General features: G+C 35.8%; 1 protein-coding gene across 2 annotated transcripts in view; it reads left to right on the top strand.

The window, feature by feature from the left end:
• Window positions 1-16,416, top strand: part of SUCLA2 (succinate-CoA ligase ADP-forming subunit beta) — a 48,007-nt gene that overhangs the window by 8,890 nt on the left and 22,701 nt on the right. For both annotated transcript variants that reach the window (XM_067713882.1, XM_067713881.1), the window contains exons 3-4: window positions 7,588-7,687; window positions 7,881-8,043. In XM_067713882.1, coding sequence (XP_067569983.1) covers window positions 7,588-7,687; window positions 7,881-8,043 — 263 coding nt within the window. The remainder of the gene's footprint in view (window positions 1-7,587; window positions 7,688-7,880; window positions 8,044-16,416) is intronic.

The raw sequence follows: 16,416 nt of genomic DNA, 5'->3' as shown, positions 1-16,416 counted from the left end.
TTTTGTTTATTGTTAATCAGAGAAACAATTTTTTTTTTTAAGGACTGATGGTTTTATTTATTTAGTACAGAATCCCAGGAGTGAAACTGCTGGCTTGAAGGGCGTATACATACTTACTTACTTACTTAATTTATTTAACATCTTTATTGGAGTATAATTGCTTTACAATGGTATGTTAGTTTCTGCTTTATAACAAAGTGAATCAGCTATACATATACATATATCCCCATATCTCCTCCCTCTTGTGTCTCCCTCCCATTCTCCCTATCCCACCCCTGTAGGTGGTCACAAAGCACCGAGCTGATCCCCCTGTGCTATATGGCCACTTCCCACTACCTGTCTGTTTTACATTTGGTAGTGTATATATGTCCATGCCACTATCTCACTTCGTCCCAGCTTACCCTTCCCCCTCCCCGTGTCCTCAAGTCCATTGTCTATATCTTTATTCCTGTCCTGCCCCTAGGTTCTTCAGAACCATTTTTTTTTTAAGATGCCATATATATGTGTTAGCATATGGGATTTGTTTTTCTCTTTCTGACGTAATTCACTCGGTATGACAGTCTCTAGGTCCATCCACCTCACTACAAATAACTCAGTTTCGTTTCTTTTTATGGCTGAGTAGTATTCCATTGTATATATGTGCTACATCTTCTTTATCCATTCATCTGTCGATGGACACTTAGGTTGCTTCCATGTCCTGGCTGTTTAAGTAGTACTGCAATGAACATTGTGGTACATGACTCATTTTGAATTATGGTTTTCTCAGGGTATATGCCCAGTAGTGGGATTGCTGGGTCGTATGGTAGTTCTGTTTTTAGTTTTATAAGGAACCTCCATACTGTTCTCCATAGTGGCTGTATCAATTTACATTCGCACCAACAGTGCAAGAGGGTTCCCTTTTCTCCACACCCTCGCCAGCATTTATTGTTTGTAGATTTTTTGATGATGACCATTCTGACCGGTGTGAGTTGATACCTCATTGTAGTTTCGATTTGCATTTCTCTAGTGATTAGTGATGTTGAGCATCCTTTCATGTGTTTGTTGGCAATCTGTATATCTTCTTTGGAGAAATGTCTATTTAGGTCTTCTGCCCATTTTTGGATTGGGTTGTTTGTTTTTTTGATATTGAGCTGCATGAGCTTCTTGTAAATTTTGGAGATTAATCCTTTGTCAGTTGATTCATTTGCAAATATTTTCTCCCATTTTGAGGGTTGTCTTTTCATCTTGTTTATGTTTTCCTTTGCTGTGTAAAAGCTTTTAAGTTTCATTATGTCCCATTTGTTTATTTTTGTTTTTATTTCCATTCCTCTAGGAGGTGGGTCAAAACGATCTTCCTGTGATTTATGTCATAGAGTGTTCTGCCTATGTTTTCCTCAAAGAGTTTTATAGTATCTGGCCTTACATTTAGGTCTTTAATCCATTTTTAGTTTATTTTTGTGTATGGTGTTAGGGAGTGTTCTAATTTCATTCTTTTACTCGTAGCTGTCCAGTTTTCCCAGCACCACGTATTGAAGAGGCTGTCTTTTCTCCATTGTATATTCTTGTCTCCTTTATCAAAGATAAGGTGACCGTGTGTGTGTGTGTGTGGGGGGGGGTATCTCTGGGCTTTCTATCCTGTTCCATTGATCTATATTTCTGTTTTTGTGCCAGTACCATACTGTCTTGATTACTGTAGCTTTGTAGTATAGTCTGAAGTCTGGGAGCCTGATTCCTGCAGCTCTGTTTTTCTTTCTCAAGATTGCTTTGGCTATTCGGGGTCTTTTGTGTTTCCATACAAATTGTGAAATTTTTTGTTCTAGTTCTGTGAAAAATGCCATTGGTGGTTTGATAGGGATTGCATTGAATCTGTAGATTGCTTGGGTAGTATAGTCATTTTCACAATGTTGATTCTTCCAGTCCAAGAACATGGTATATCTCTCCATCTATTTGTATCATCTTTAATTTCTTTCATCAGTGTCTTATAGTTCTCTGCATACAGGTCTTTTGTCTCCTTAGGTAGGTTTATTCCTTGGTATTTTATTCTTTTTGTTGCAGTGGTAAATGGGAGTGTTCCTTAATTTCACTTTCACATTATTCATCATTAGTGTATAGGAATGCAAGAGATTTCTGGGCATTAATTTTGTATCCTACTACTTTACCAAATTCATTGATTAGCTCTAGTAGTTTTCTGGTAGCATCTTTAGGGTTCTCTATGTATAGTACCATGTCATCTGCACACAGTGACAGCTTTACTTCTCCTTTTCCGATTTGTATTCCTTTTATTTGTTTTTCTTCTCTGCTGTGGCTAAAACTTCCAAAGATATGTTGAACAATAGTGGTGGGAGTGGACAACCTTGTCTTGTTCCTGATGTTAGAGGAAATGGTTACAGTTTTTCACCATTGAGAATGATGTTGGCTGTGGGTTTGTCATATATGGCCTTTACTATGTTGAGGTAAGTTCCCTCTATGCCTACTTTCTGGAGGGTTTTTTTCATAAATGGGTGTTGAATTTTGTCAAAAGCTTAGGAAAACAATTCTTTTTATTCAGATTACAAGCAAGCTTCTTTTTATTCAGCAAAAGCCTTATGTAAATTCATACTACTTTTGCTGAAATTTTTGTTAATTAATGGTGTCTTGTAGTTTGAACTTGTCCATGGTAAAAGATGTACCTCATTTTAACCTTTAAAATTCTATCTATGTTAGAGGCTCTTAAGGGTCAAGACTTTAAGAAAACTCATGATTGTATTTCTGTAGTATTTCTTGCAAAGGCACTTTATTAACTACCTTCTTGAGATTCAATCTTATACATATGACCTAAATGTTAATTTCTAAAGAAGACCCAGCTAAATAAGAAGGAAAATTTGGAAATGTAATTGAGAAAGTATAAGGTTTTCTTATCCTACCCTTCTATCCTTAAGGATGAATTTCAGACCCTTGACTTTGTTCTTTTATTTTGTTAGTTTAATCTCTTGAGTGATGCATATTTTGTTTACCAGTTCTTTCCTTCTTAATAATGCTGAAGGCATAAACTGTTTTTCATACCACTGATTAAAGGGCCTGATTTAATGAAGTCAGTGAAAGCTAGTATTTCTTTTTTTATTTCCAAATTATTATAATTGGTTTTCTTAATTAGTTTTCCATGTTTTCTCGTTTAGTCAAATTTCACTATTTTGTCAGAAAAAAATAATTTGTGTACAAACTTTTTCATAAAATGAGTAGGATTTATTCAGATGCCAGTTTCTTGATTTCTTTACTCATTGTAAAAATCTTTAATGATTTTTAGCTGTAGAAAAAGGAATAGTTAATATATATAGGATATACTGTAACTGTGAGTATTTCTGGCAAGTTCTCTGGAACCAGGACTTACAAGTAGTAAGGAGCAGATAGGCAGCTCTGATTTTCAGCTCCTTGGAACAGAATGTATCTTGTTTATCTAGAAAGTGTGTCTTTGTCAAAGAAGCCTGCAAATGATGATTGTAGTATGGGAGTGGGATTAGTGACTAATTAAGGACCTTTAAATCTAGAGGAGCAGAAATACTACTTTTTAAAAGCTGTATTTCCTAGCTACTTTGAGGATGTTGAGCCAGTTGTTTTTTTTTTGTGGTGAGTCATTAATATCAGAAGATATTGATTATGGGATATAATTGCACAGGGTGTGATATGAGGTGCCCTAGAAATATACCTGGTTTTTTCCATCTAGCTAGCAATTCCCAGTGCTGACTTTGGCTAATTTTTGCTTCTCAGTTACTGCAAAATTCATAAAATGTTAATTCCCATTTATTTAAAAAGTCTTATCTCATCAAGCAATATACTAGGGCATAAATGCATTACAGGTGTGACAAACTATTGCTTGTCGTTGTGGGTGGCAAGAGAAGCTGAGTTAACATGGAGACTGGGGCCACTGAGCCCTATAGCTGGTAATTCCTCCCAAAATAGCTCTGACCTCTTTCCCCAGGATTCCCTACAAATTCTGTCATTTTCTGTGTGTGTCATAACGTGACAAAAGTTGGAAAACACTGTCCTGGAGGCAAGTTTTACCTGCTGTGAATAACTGAAGTTAGGGATGGAAGAATGGTTAGAAAGAAATCTAATTCCAATATTTTAAAAGACTATATGAGTCCACAAATGGAGGTTGATGAGCTGGAAGATCATGGAGACGTTTCTGGAATGGATTATCAAAGGGATGGTTGTTAAGCACAGAGAAATGAAGTAGTTATAATTTGGGGTCAGTTCTAAGAGCAGATTCCCACCTCCTTCTTGTAGTTACAAGAAACTATGATTTCAGTAAGGCATTTGGCAGAGTTCTTATGATTTCCCTATTGACTGTGGAAATATAGTTTGGATTCTAGTATAGTTAACATAGAATTTCTCTCTGGGTGAATAAACATGCAGAGGGTGTCGATTAATGAATGTCAGCCCAGAGGGAGATTTCTAATGGCATGCAGTAGGACTTTGCCTTCTTTTTCCTTTTTCCAGTGTTTTATTAGATGACTGTAAATGAGGAATACTTACAACATTTGTGAATGACTAAAGCTAGGAGGGATGGTGAATATATTTTAAAGACAATCTTGGGATCCATAAATGATCTTGTCTGGCTAGAGCAAAGGGCGAAATCTAGCAAGACTGATTTGCTCATCGTTGTATCTACAACTCCAGTGCAGTGTCTGGTATGTAGATGTAACTGTTGACTGAATTAATGGAATTGAATAAAATCTTTGTTTTAGTCAGTTGTCCTCAGATTTATCTTCTAATTCTTCTCCCTGTCTTGATAGTTGATGAGATTGTATGTCATTACTTTTTTTTGTTTTTCTTTTGTTGTGAAGGTCTTTTTTATTTTATTTTTAAAAAATTTATTTATTTATTTATTTAGGCTGTGTCAGGTCTTAGTTGAAGCACATGGACTTCTTAGTTATGGCATGTGAACTCTTAGTTGCGGCATGCATGCGGGATCTGGTTCCCTGGCCAGGGTGGACCACCAGGGAAGTCCCCGTGAAGGGCTTTTTTAGAAGGAATTTTTGAAGAATCATCTGTGCCCTTACGGAGTTTATTTTCTTAAAAAAAGAAAATTGACGCTTTAGGGAAGAGCCTTCTTCTTATAAAATGTTTTTGAAAAAATAGAGCTTCATTACTCTTACTTAATAGCTCAGTATGTTAAGTTCCTAGCTAAATTAATAGGACTGTTTGAATTTAGCCCAGCAGAGCACCAGTTTAACTGTTGTACATTTTTACATTACATTTACACTGTTTGGATTATAGGTATCCTTTTTGGAGATAAATGAATATTGCTGAAGTACTAGAAAACTGACTTGACAGGTAACCAGAAACAGGTAGAATGACTAGTGGCTGCTCCTTTTAGTTCGGGCATGAACTCTCTAATTTGCCATAGTCCCTGAGACTACTTGTTGTCTTCTCAGTAAGAAAATTATTGTTACTTTTAAGGAAATTTCTAAACTTTCTCTAATCTTCATCTGATATTAGTTGTGGCACTTGGGAATGGTGGGGACTATGGCAAATTGAAATGATGTCTTGTGTAACAAGGCACTTGCGGTCAGTTCCAGTTGCAGGGCCCAGGATTTCCAGTTCTGTGTTTCTCAAGAGCAGTGGAAGATCTAGATTCATAAGAATTCTCTTGATTTCTAAATGTTCTTTTATTTATCATTCAGAAAATATTATGTGCTAGGAACCCTCCCAGGACCTTGCAAACATCAATGAACATAACAAAGATTCTGCCCTCCTGGAGTCTATATTTTAGTGGGGGAGCAAAACAAAAATGATAAACATGGGAAGATTATATGTTATGATTCGAAGGTGGTGACCTCTGTGGAAAAAAATGAGCGGGCTAAGGGGGATTGGTCATGGGTGGGCAGTTGGTAGTGTTAAGTAGGGTGATCAGGGTAAGTCTCATGGACAATTTAGACTTAAAGAAAAACTGGAAGGGAATGAGGACCTTTCCCAAACAGATACCTGGATGAAGAGTATTCAGGGAGAGAGGGAATATCAGTGCCAAGTCCTAAAGGAAGGGAGGGACATGCCCAGGAACAGGAAGATTAGAGTTGCTGGTGTGGGGTGAACAATGAAGAGGTCATGATACAAAGGGCAAGGGTGCTGGGGGATTACACAGGGCCTTGAGGCCATTGTAGGGACTGTGGCTTTAACTCTGAGTGAAGTGGGCATTCAGTGCAAGGTTTTAAGTAGAGGAGTTATATGCGCACTTTGGCTGCTGCTTTGAGAATATTCTTTTGGGGACAAGGGTAATCTAGGTGAGATGTAATGGTGGCTGGGACCAGGGCCTAAAATGGAGGTGATGAAGAGTGGTCAAGATTCTAGATACATTCTGAAGGTGGAACCACTATGATTTCGTGACTGAATGGATGTGGAGTATGAGAAAGAGGGTTTTTTTTTAAAAGAAACTGCCTGGACTGATTCATAGGGCTGTCTTCTGACTTAAGTGTACATTTCCAGTGTGGACACATTTATATCATTAATTTTCTAAACGTTTTGTAGTAATTGTTTAAGTGTTAACTTTTGGTCATTTCTTATTTGTTTGATCACAAACTATTTGTTACCTCCTTGATCAGCTCTCGTTCAGCTTGGTATATGTGCATTAGCGAGTGGCCTTTCCCCAGTAGTAGAATTCCCATCTTTAGCCTATTCAGATACACATTTATGGAGTGGTGGTTATATCCCAGGAACTGCTTTGTGCTAGGGATACAACGAATAAGACAATGTCCTTAACCCTGACCTCAAAGTTTAATTGTTTTTCATAATGTAATATTGGTGTTACACTGCTAGTATGGGCAAAATACCATGAGAAGCGACATGAGGAGGCTTTGAAATTCTGCCTGTCTTGGGAGACAGAATGCCCCTCTAAGATGTATTGCTCTGGGTCATGAAGAGTAGTACCTAGGCTTAAACAGCTAGTTTGGTAATTTTCTTCAGCATGTTAGAAAGGGGAAGAAAAGAGAGAGACCAGTTTACCTGTTAAAGAAGAAAAATTCAGAGTATTTCTTAAAAAATGTTTTAAAGACTTAGAAGTGTAACATTCTAGAATCTTTTGATAAACATACCTTAACTCCTGATAGTCCTCTCACAACAGTACAGCTCAAGAATGTATATTAACAGGACTTTCTGTTAGTGAGACAATGTGAATTGGTATCAATAGTGGCACTTTCCCTGAAAGTCATGGTACATTTCTACTCAAAGCAGCATTTATAACTCAAATTGTCATAGTGTAGTAAGTTTACATATCAGTAGAGGGAAGAAATTGTTAGGAAGACATTTGACCCTCAATTTTGTACTTTTAGTACCTTGCAAAGTACTAGATATTTAAAGTATCAGGGAAAGGTAAAATTATTTTCAGTATGCTTTAAGAAATGGCTTAATATGAGTGGCTCATTTTTTTAAGTTTGTGGGTCTTTAGGTGGTGAATGTTTTAGTGTTCTAATCTAGAAAATATATATACATGGAATGCCTCCTTTTTTGACATTGTGGGTAAATGAGACTTTACTACATTTAATAACACTGCTTAATATGTATTTTTAATAACAAAATATTGTGTGTTGCATGCTGCTCCATGCTTTGTATCTAATAGAAGTGTTTTTCTTCTAGGTTCAAAAGATGTTGTGATAAAGGCACAAGTTTTAGCTGGTGGTAGAGGAAAAGGAACATTTGAAAGTGGCCTCAAAGGGGGAGTGAAGATAGTTTTCTCGTAAGTTATGTTTTACACATATAGACACCATTATTAAAGAAAACAATGTATATTTGTAAAAGATGCCCCTTATTATTGAATTGATATAAATACTGAGATTTAAATATTAGATGAGGTAAGATTTTGGCTGTCATGTGCTTTTATTTTTCTCAGTTGGAGGAGAAAAGAGTTTGAGTTCTTTTTCTTATTTTAGTCCAGAAGAAGCAAAAGCTGTTTCCTCACAGATGATTGGGAGAAAGTTGTTTACCAAGCAAACAGGAGAAAAGGGCAGAATATGCAATCAAGTATTGGTTTGTGAGCGAAGATATCCCAGGAGAGAATACTACTTTGCTATTACAATGGAAAGGTCATTTCAAGTGAGTAATTGTAGACATGATACATTTAGGATGATCTTATTACATTCAAGTTCAAAAGTTGATTATTATTTCTATTTGTATGGGAAGGGTTAAAAAGGTATGGTCCATAATCTATTTGTATATGTCATGGGAACAATATTTTTATGTCATTTTTAAAAACCAACATGATTAATGCCATCAGACTTAATACTATAATATTGTGGTAATAAAAACTGTAGGCAAAACCATGCTGAAATAAAATCCACAGAATTTCCAAATTGTTAATTTGCTAAGAGCAGCTTAAATCATTTCTGATTCACCTTTAGATTCCATAGACTGAGAAAATAATTTCTAGCACAGTAAGATATTCTAACCAAAGAGAAAGTCTCTGGAACCACTAAGAGAATGTGTGTCCCTGGCTTCATCTTTTTCTTTTTCAACCTCTTCGTATTTTTGATAGTTTGCGGTTTGTTTCAAAAGAGGATTTGATACTTGGTAAGTTCAAGGATGGCATTCAATAGGAAACAGTATGCTTCTAAGGAGCATAACCTTATTCTGCTCTGCTCTCTTTATGGAACTTAGAATGCTAGCAATGAACTTAAGGCATCACATGAAGAGAAAATTCCTTCATAGACCTAGGGCTTGGAAAGGGCATTGACAGTGATTTTATGGTGTAATTATCTGGCTTTTTGAGTGCATTGGTTAACTTTTATGAGCTGAATCTGTGTAGTAACTAGCTTGTCTTTTGAAGCAGGCTGGGTACATATTTGGTAGCCCTAGTCAGGATTTGATGTAGAACATCACTAATTACGTAATTAGTAATGTAACAAAAATTTTAAGGGGTCATGAAAATGTTTTCTTATATAAAATAGCTTTTTTAAAAATAGCTATTTTCCATATTGTGATTTTTTTTTTACAGTTCATTAAGTTTTCTTGTAATGTTTGAGTGATATTATAAAATATCTTTTGTAACTTTGAATTTTTATAAGAAAGTATTTTTTAAGGTATAACACTAGATGGTAGTAAAAACCCACTCAGAATATAAGATTAAAGAACATTGTTTTGTTTGTAAGTGATGTCTTTACCTCTGTAGGTTTCTTTATGTGATAGAATTTAGTTTTGTAAGTTACTTTAGAAATCCCATGACAATAACCTTATATATTACAAATATTTGCAAAAATTATGTTTTTACAAATTCATTTAGTTTCACTACATTTTCTTTTCCTTTTCATTGATGTTATATATCAACATCTATCATTTTGTTAGTTGTTAATGTTTTTACTTTCTGTTATAGCCAGGAACAAGGTGTATGTGCCTGGACAGTTTGAGATATGAGTCCTGTAATATTGGATAGAGTAGCTCATCTTGATTAGAATAAATGTAGCAAACTGAATATGTGTTATTAAAGATATGAATATAACACAGTGAATATATTGTATTAAAGATATGTTAAAGCATTATGAAAAATGGTCAAATTTGATTTTAAGAACTTGAATTATTGGAGAACTCTGAGTCTTATTAAGGAAAAATGTTTTTATTTCATTTGCACCAGTAATATATAGTTGTAATAATTCATGCTAAAAATTCAGTAGTACTAGTTGAACTATCTGGCCAAAGACATTATAATGTGCTTTGATGCTATCATATTAGGCCAATGTGGAGTTGTTGGTGTTACTTTTGGGGTAAAAAGAACTATTTTGGGATTCCCTCTGGACAGGTTCCTATTAAACGACAAAAAATAAGTCGGCTATTTAAAAAGAAAAGCCCATTTTGATTGAATTAAAGTCATATGCTTAGGACTTAACTGATCTTTTTTTATTTTAATATGTGGGCTTAAAAAAAAAACCTATTTATTTTTGGCTGCGTTGGGTCTTGGTTGCTGTGTGCAGGCTTTCTCTAGTTGCAGAGAGCGGGGGCTACTCTTTGTTGCCGTGTGTGGGCTTCTCATTGCGGTGGCTTCTCTTGTTGAAGAGCACGTATGGTACGCGGGCTCAGTAGTTGTGGCGCATGGGCTTAGTTGCTCTGTGGCATGTGGGATCTTCCCGGACCAGGGCTCGAACCCGTGTCCCCTGAATTGGCAGGCGGATTCTTAACAACTGCGCCACCAGGGAAGTCGAGGACTTAACTGATCTTTAAAAATTGCTTTTGTTGCTTATCTGTTTTCAGAAGATGAATCATAAACTCTACTGGTATTCTTTGTATTTATTGCATCAGGAAGCCTGGGCAGATATGTACCATGGGGTTGACATGCCAAAAAAAAAAATCAATTTAAATTCCTATTCTGTGTTTTGGTACTTTTAAAAAATCAGATTTCTTAACATTTTCCCAGTGCCTGTTGGGAACTTCTGGACTGAGACAAATCTGATTTAACAAATCACATTTGCTGCTTTATTTTCCTAGTAAAACATTGCAATCTGCTGTAAATGAATGGTACGTTTAACTGTGTCAGTTTTTTACTTTGCTTGGATTAAATATAAAATGTGCCGTGAGAATTCCAAATTTTATTTTCCATACTTTTCTTAAAAAGAGATACTTATTTTAAGTGGCCTCTTTGTCATATGATTTTAAATTCAAATCCATTTTAAGGCAAAACCTTTTGTAAGACCAACAAGAAAAGAGGAATTTAGGTTAAGAAGGTGAAAATAGCATTATTAATTTATTTGAAATTACAGTTCTTTGCTAGAACTTAAATTGTTCTGAAAGCTTATTACTAAGATTTAAAAGTTAAAACCAAATCATTTAAACAGAAGCACCAGTTCATTCAGCAGTCATGATCATATGCAAAACTACAGTCATTGTTTTAACTGATCTCTATTTTATTTACCTATGTAAGCTTTCTTCTGACTAATTGGCTATAAATTTTGGGGTTTCTTTCTAGTTAGTCAGGGAATTAGTACAAAGAGAATTTGTTCACTTTCTTTTATATATTTATTATTTCATATGTATTTTTTTTTTAGACTTTTCTCTAACTTATAGCGAACTCTTGGAGATCTAATCATTACTTTAGTGAGAAACGTTTTTCCCCCAGTAGTGCTGCCTTTTATGTGGCTCTTCACTTCTCTTATCAGTAGATATGAAAAGAAAAGGACAGTACAACTAGAATAAAATGTTCAAATACTTTAAAAGTTTGTTGATTCTACCTTTTCAGTTGAATAAAATTGTATTTGGGGGTTATCTGTAGATTAATTTACTTATATTTTACTTCAGTAGCATGACAGTAGATTCATTTATCTATATTTTACTTTAATAGCATGATACTAGTTGATAGATTCTTTTTAAATCTGAGTGTTTTCCTCTCTCTTTAGATCTCTTTAAAAGCTTATAATTTTGAATTGCCTTTCTAGGGGAAAATGAAGAATACCTTTTCATTTGAAGTTTATAGAGAAAGTAAAAATTAGACTTTAATTTCAAACATTTCCCTTGACTTAAGCTTGCCATTGTTCTCTTCTTTAGTCTCAGAAATGCACAATGAATTCTTCTATTAAATATTTTTTGTGTTTGTTGCAGTGAGCTCTGACACCAAGTAACCAGAATTGAGCCAGACTTCACAGGTTAAGGGCACAGTCCTCCACATAACTGCCCTCACTTCAGACGTCAGCCTCAAGTTTGGGGGTCCCCAGGTCACCCTCACTTCTGACGAGCTGGCAACAAGTTTGGGAATTCCTAGTACCCCTCAGGTTTCATAATTTGCTAGAATGACTCACAGAACTTAGGAAAATACTACACTTGTGATTACAGTTTTACTATTGCCAAAGGATACAAATCAGAACCAGCAAAATGGACAGATGATGCATAGGGCAAGGTCTGGGAGAGTCCCAAGCATAAAGTTTCCATTTGCCTCAGGGGTGTGTCACCCTCCTGACATATTGATATGTGACAATACACAGAATATTGGCAACCACAAAAGCCCACTGAGTTTCTAGTCGAGTTGTTTTTATTTTTTAAATTGTGGTCAAAACATAGAATATGAAATTTACTATCTTTAACAGCTTTTATGTGTACAGTACAATAATGTTAACTTTGTGCATATTGTTGTACAACAGATCAAGGACATTTTCCATCTTGTGAAACTGAAACTCTGTATCCATTGAAAAACACCTTCCCCTTTATCCCTTCCTTCAACTCCTGGCAACCACCATTCTTTCTGTTTGTAAGATTTTGATTATTTTAGATACCTCATATCAGTGGAATCATGCAGTATTTGTCTTTTTGCGATTGGTTTATTTTGCTTATCATAATGTCCTCAAGGTTCATCTATGTTGTAGCATATGTCAAGATTTCTTTACTTTTAAAGGCTGAATAATATTCCACTGTTTGTATGTACATTATTTTCTTTATCTTTCATCTGTTGGTGGACATCCAGGTTTCTTCTGCCTCTTGGCTATTATGAATAATGTTGCAGTTAACATGGGCATGGAAGTATCTATTTGAGGTTCTGTTTTCAGTTTTTTTGGATATATACCCAGAAGTAGGATTGCTGGATCATATATTGAAGTTTTTGAGGAACCTCCATACTGTTCTCTACAGTGAGTCTACTATTTTACATTTCTACCAACAGGGTACAAGAGTTCCATTTTCTCCACTTTCTCACAAAGACTATTATTATTATTGACAGAAATTATCCTGATGGGTATGAGGTTATATTGTGGTTTTGATATGCATTTCCCCAATGATTAATAATATTGAGTACCCTTTCACATGCTTGTTGGCCATTTGTATGTTGTTATGGACTGAATGTTTATGTCTCCCCCAGAATTCATATATTGAAGCCCTAACTGCCAATGTCATGGAACTGTGTAACTGGAAGAGTTTTGAGGTGCATGCTAGAAAAAGCTGAGATTGCCATGAAAGGACTTTTAAAGTTGATTCTGGTGAGGACTCAGAAAGAAAAAAGTAGAGATACAGAGAAAGCTTCCATCTTCTTCGAGATTATATAAATAATCATGAACAGAATGTTGGTAGAAGTATGGATGGTAAAGACCATTCTGGTGAGGTCTCAGAAATGAAGAACATGTCTTCAGATGATGCAAAAAAGATGATCCTTGTTGTAAAGTGGCAAAGAATTTGACTGAATTGTATTCATGTTCCAGTGTTTTGTGGAAGGTAGAACTTGGGAGTGATGATATTAAATATTTAGCTGAGGAGATTTTTTTAACAAATTTACTAATTTTTAAATTTTTGGCTGCTTTCGGTCTTCGTTGCTGTGCATGGGCTTTCTCTAGTTGCGGCGAGTGGGGGCTACTCTTCATTGTGGTGCACAGGCTTCTCATTGCGGTGGCTCCTCTTGTTGCAGAGCACTGGCTCTAGGGGCGCAGACTTCAGTAGTTGTGGTGTGCAGGCTCAGTAGTTGTGGCTCGCGGGGTCTGGAGTGTGGGCTTAGTTGCGCCGCGGCACGTGGGATCTTCCCGGACCAGGGCTCAAACCCATATCCCCTGCATTGGCAGGTGGATTCTTAACCACTGTGCCACAAGGGAAGTCCCAGCTGAGGAGATTTCTAAGCAGAGTATTGAAGGGGTGGCTTCATTTCTCCTTACTGCTTATAGTAAAACTTGAGAAGAGAGAAATGAATTGAAGAAGGAATTATTAAGCAAAAAGGAATCAGAATTTAAACATTTGGAAAATTCTCACCCTGCCTATATTGCAAAAAACTAGAAAGCTATTTGGAAGATAATTATGAAGGGTGTGGCTGAAGAACCATTTGATAAGGAGATTAGTATGGGTATGAACCATGAATTGTGAGAAATAATTGTCTGTTGTTTAAGCCACCCAGTGTGGTATTTTGTTATAGCATCCTAAGCTAAGATGTGTATTTCCTTTGGAGAAATGTCTATTCAAGTCTTTTGCCGATTTTTAAATTGGGTTGTTTCATTTTCTGGTTGAGTTGTAGTTCTTTATATATTCTGAATATTAATCTCTCACATACAGTTTGCATATATTTTCTCCCACTCTCTAGGTTGCCTTTTTGTTGATTGTTTCTTCTGCTGTGTAGAAGTTTTTAAGTTTGATATAGTCCCATTTGTATAGTTTGCTTTTGTTGCCTGTGATTTTCTCTTATTCAAGAAATTATTGCTAAATCCCATGTCATGAATCTTTTCCCCTGTGTTTTCTAGGAGTTTTACAGTTTCAGGTCTTACATTTAGGTCTTTCATCCATTTTGAGATAATTTTTGTATATGTATAAGGTAAGGGTCTAACTTTATTATTATGCATGTGGTATCTAGTTTTCCTAATACCATTTGTTGAAGAGCCTGTCCTTTCCCCATTGTGTAGCCTTGGTACCTTTGGAAGACCATTTGACCATATATATGAGGATTTATTTCTGGGTTCTCTATTCTGTTCCATTGAGGTCTGTCTTTATTGTCAGAACCATACTGTTTTGATTACTATAGCTTTGTAATATGTTTTGAAATCAGGAAGTAAGAGGCCTCCAGCTTTGTTTTTCTTTCTCAAGATATTTTGGTTATTCAGGGTCCTATGAGATTCCATGTGAATTTTAGGAATTTTTTCCCCTATTTTTGCAAAAAAATGGACAGTGGAAAAAAAGATTGTATTGGGGAAAAAATACCATTAGGATTTTAATAGGGATTGCATGGAATCTGTAGATTGCTTTGCGTAGTATTGAACATTCTAATAATATTAAGTCTTCCAGTCCATGAACACAGGATGTTTACTTATTTGTGTCTTCTTCAGTTTCATTCAGCATTGTTTTGTAGTTTTTAGTGTACAAGTCTTTTGTCTCCTTGGTTAAGTTTATTCCTAACTATTTTATTCTTTTTGACTCTATTGTATCAATAAATTGGATCATTGTCTTAATTTCCTTTTTAGATTGTTCATTGTCAGTGTATAGGGATGCAAGGCATATTTGTGTGTTGATTTTGTGCTGTAACTTTGCTGAACTCATTTATTCTTAGCCAGTTTTGGGGGGGATTCTTGAGAGTTTTGTATATGCATGATCATATCATCTGTGAACAGAGGTAATTTTATTTCTTCCTTTCCTATTTGGGTGCTTTCTGTTTCTTTCTCTTGTCTGGTTGCTCTAGCTAGGACTTCCAATACTATATTGGATAAAATGGTGAGAATGGGCATCCTTGCCTTTTTCCTAATCTTAGAAGGCAAGCTTTTAGTTGTTCACCATTGAATATGATGTTGGTTGTAGGCTTTTCATCTGTGGCCTTTATTATGTTGATGTAGTCCTTCTCTTCCTAGTTTGTTGAGTGTTTTTATGAAAGGGTGTTGAATTTTTTCAAATGCTTTTTCTGCAGCAATTGGGATGGTCATGTGGTTTTTTTGACCTTGATTCTATTAATGTGGTGTGGTACACTGATTGATTTTCCTATGTTGAACCATCCTTGCATTCCAGGAATAAACCCCCTTTGATCATGATATATAATCCTTGTAATGTGTTATTGAATTTGGTAGGCTAGTATTTTGTTAAGAGTTTTTGCATCAATATTCATCAGGGGTATTGGTCAGTAGTTTTCCTGTAGTATCTTTGTCTGATGTTGTAACAGGGTAATGCTAGCCTCATGGAATGAGTTTGGCAGTGTTCCCTCCTCTTCACTTTTCTTTTTTTTTGGAATAGTTTGAGAAAGATTGGGGGAATTCTCCAGTGAAGCCATCTCGTCCTGGGCTTTTCTTTGTCGGGAGGTTTTTGATTACTCATTCAATCTCCTTGTTATAGCTCTGTTCAGATTTTTTATTTCTCCATGGCTCAGTCTTGCTAGATTGTATGTTTCTAGGGATTTATTTCTTCTAGGTTACCCAATTTGTTGGTGTTTGATTGTTCATAGTAGTCTCTTATGGTCCTTTTCACTTCTGTGGCATCAGTTGTAATGTCTCCTCTTTCACTACTGATTTTTGTTGTTTGAATCTTTTCTATTTTTCTTAGTCTAGCTGATGGTTAGTCAATTTTGTTGATCTTTTTAACAAACCAACTCTTAGTTTTGCTAATTTTTTTCTGTTTTTTAAAAAATTTTCTATTTCATATGTTTCTGCTTTAATCTTTATTATTTCCTTCCTTTTGCTAACATTGGGTTCAGTTTGTTCTTCTTTTTCTACTTCCTTGAGTTGTTAAAAACAAAGCCATGAGTTGGGTGCTTTCCTTCAACTTTGGTGAGCTGTGTTGGCTTCTGTCTATAGTATTACAAGTTCTCTGGTGCTGTCACAAGCTGCTGAGCTTTATTTTGTTCTCAGTGCCTCTCCCCCACAAGACATTCAGAGTTTGCAGGTTCCCTGTTAGCCCTCCAAGTCAGGTGAGACAGAAACCAGTTCCTTGGACAGACCCCTGAAAAGCAGAAATGTTAGATGCACATTTCACTCTTCTCTTTCCCTCCCAAGGGGGAAGCCCCACATTGGGCTATTTCTCAGATATTGAGCTGTGTTGGCTTGGGGGAGG

The sequence above is a fragment of the Pseudorca crassidens genome, chromosome 18 (genome assembly GCF_039906515.1).
Source record: "Pseudorca crassidens isolate mPseCra1 chromosome 18, mPseCra1.hap1, whole genome shotgun sequence".
NCBI classification, from domain to species: Eukaryota; Metazoa; Chordata; class Mammalia; order Artiodactyla; family Delphinidae; genus Pseudorca; species Pseudorca crassidens.
Note: the sequence above shows the minus strand (reverse complement) of the source record. Positions and strands in the feature narration are given on the sequence as shown.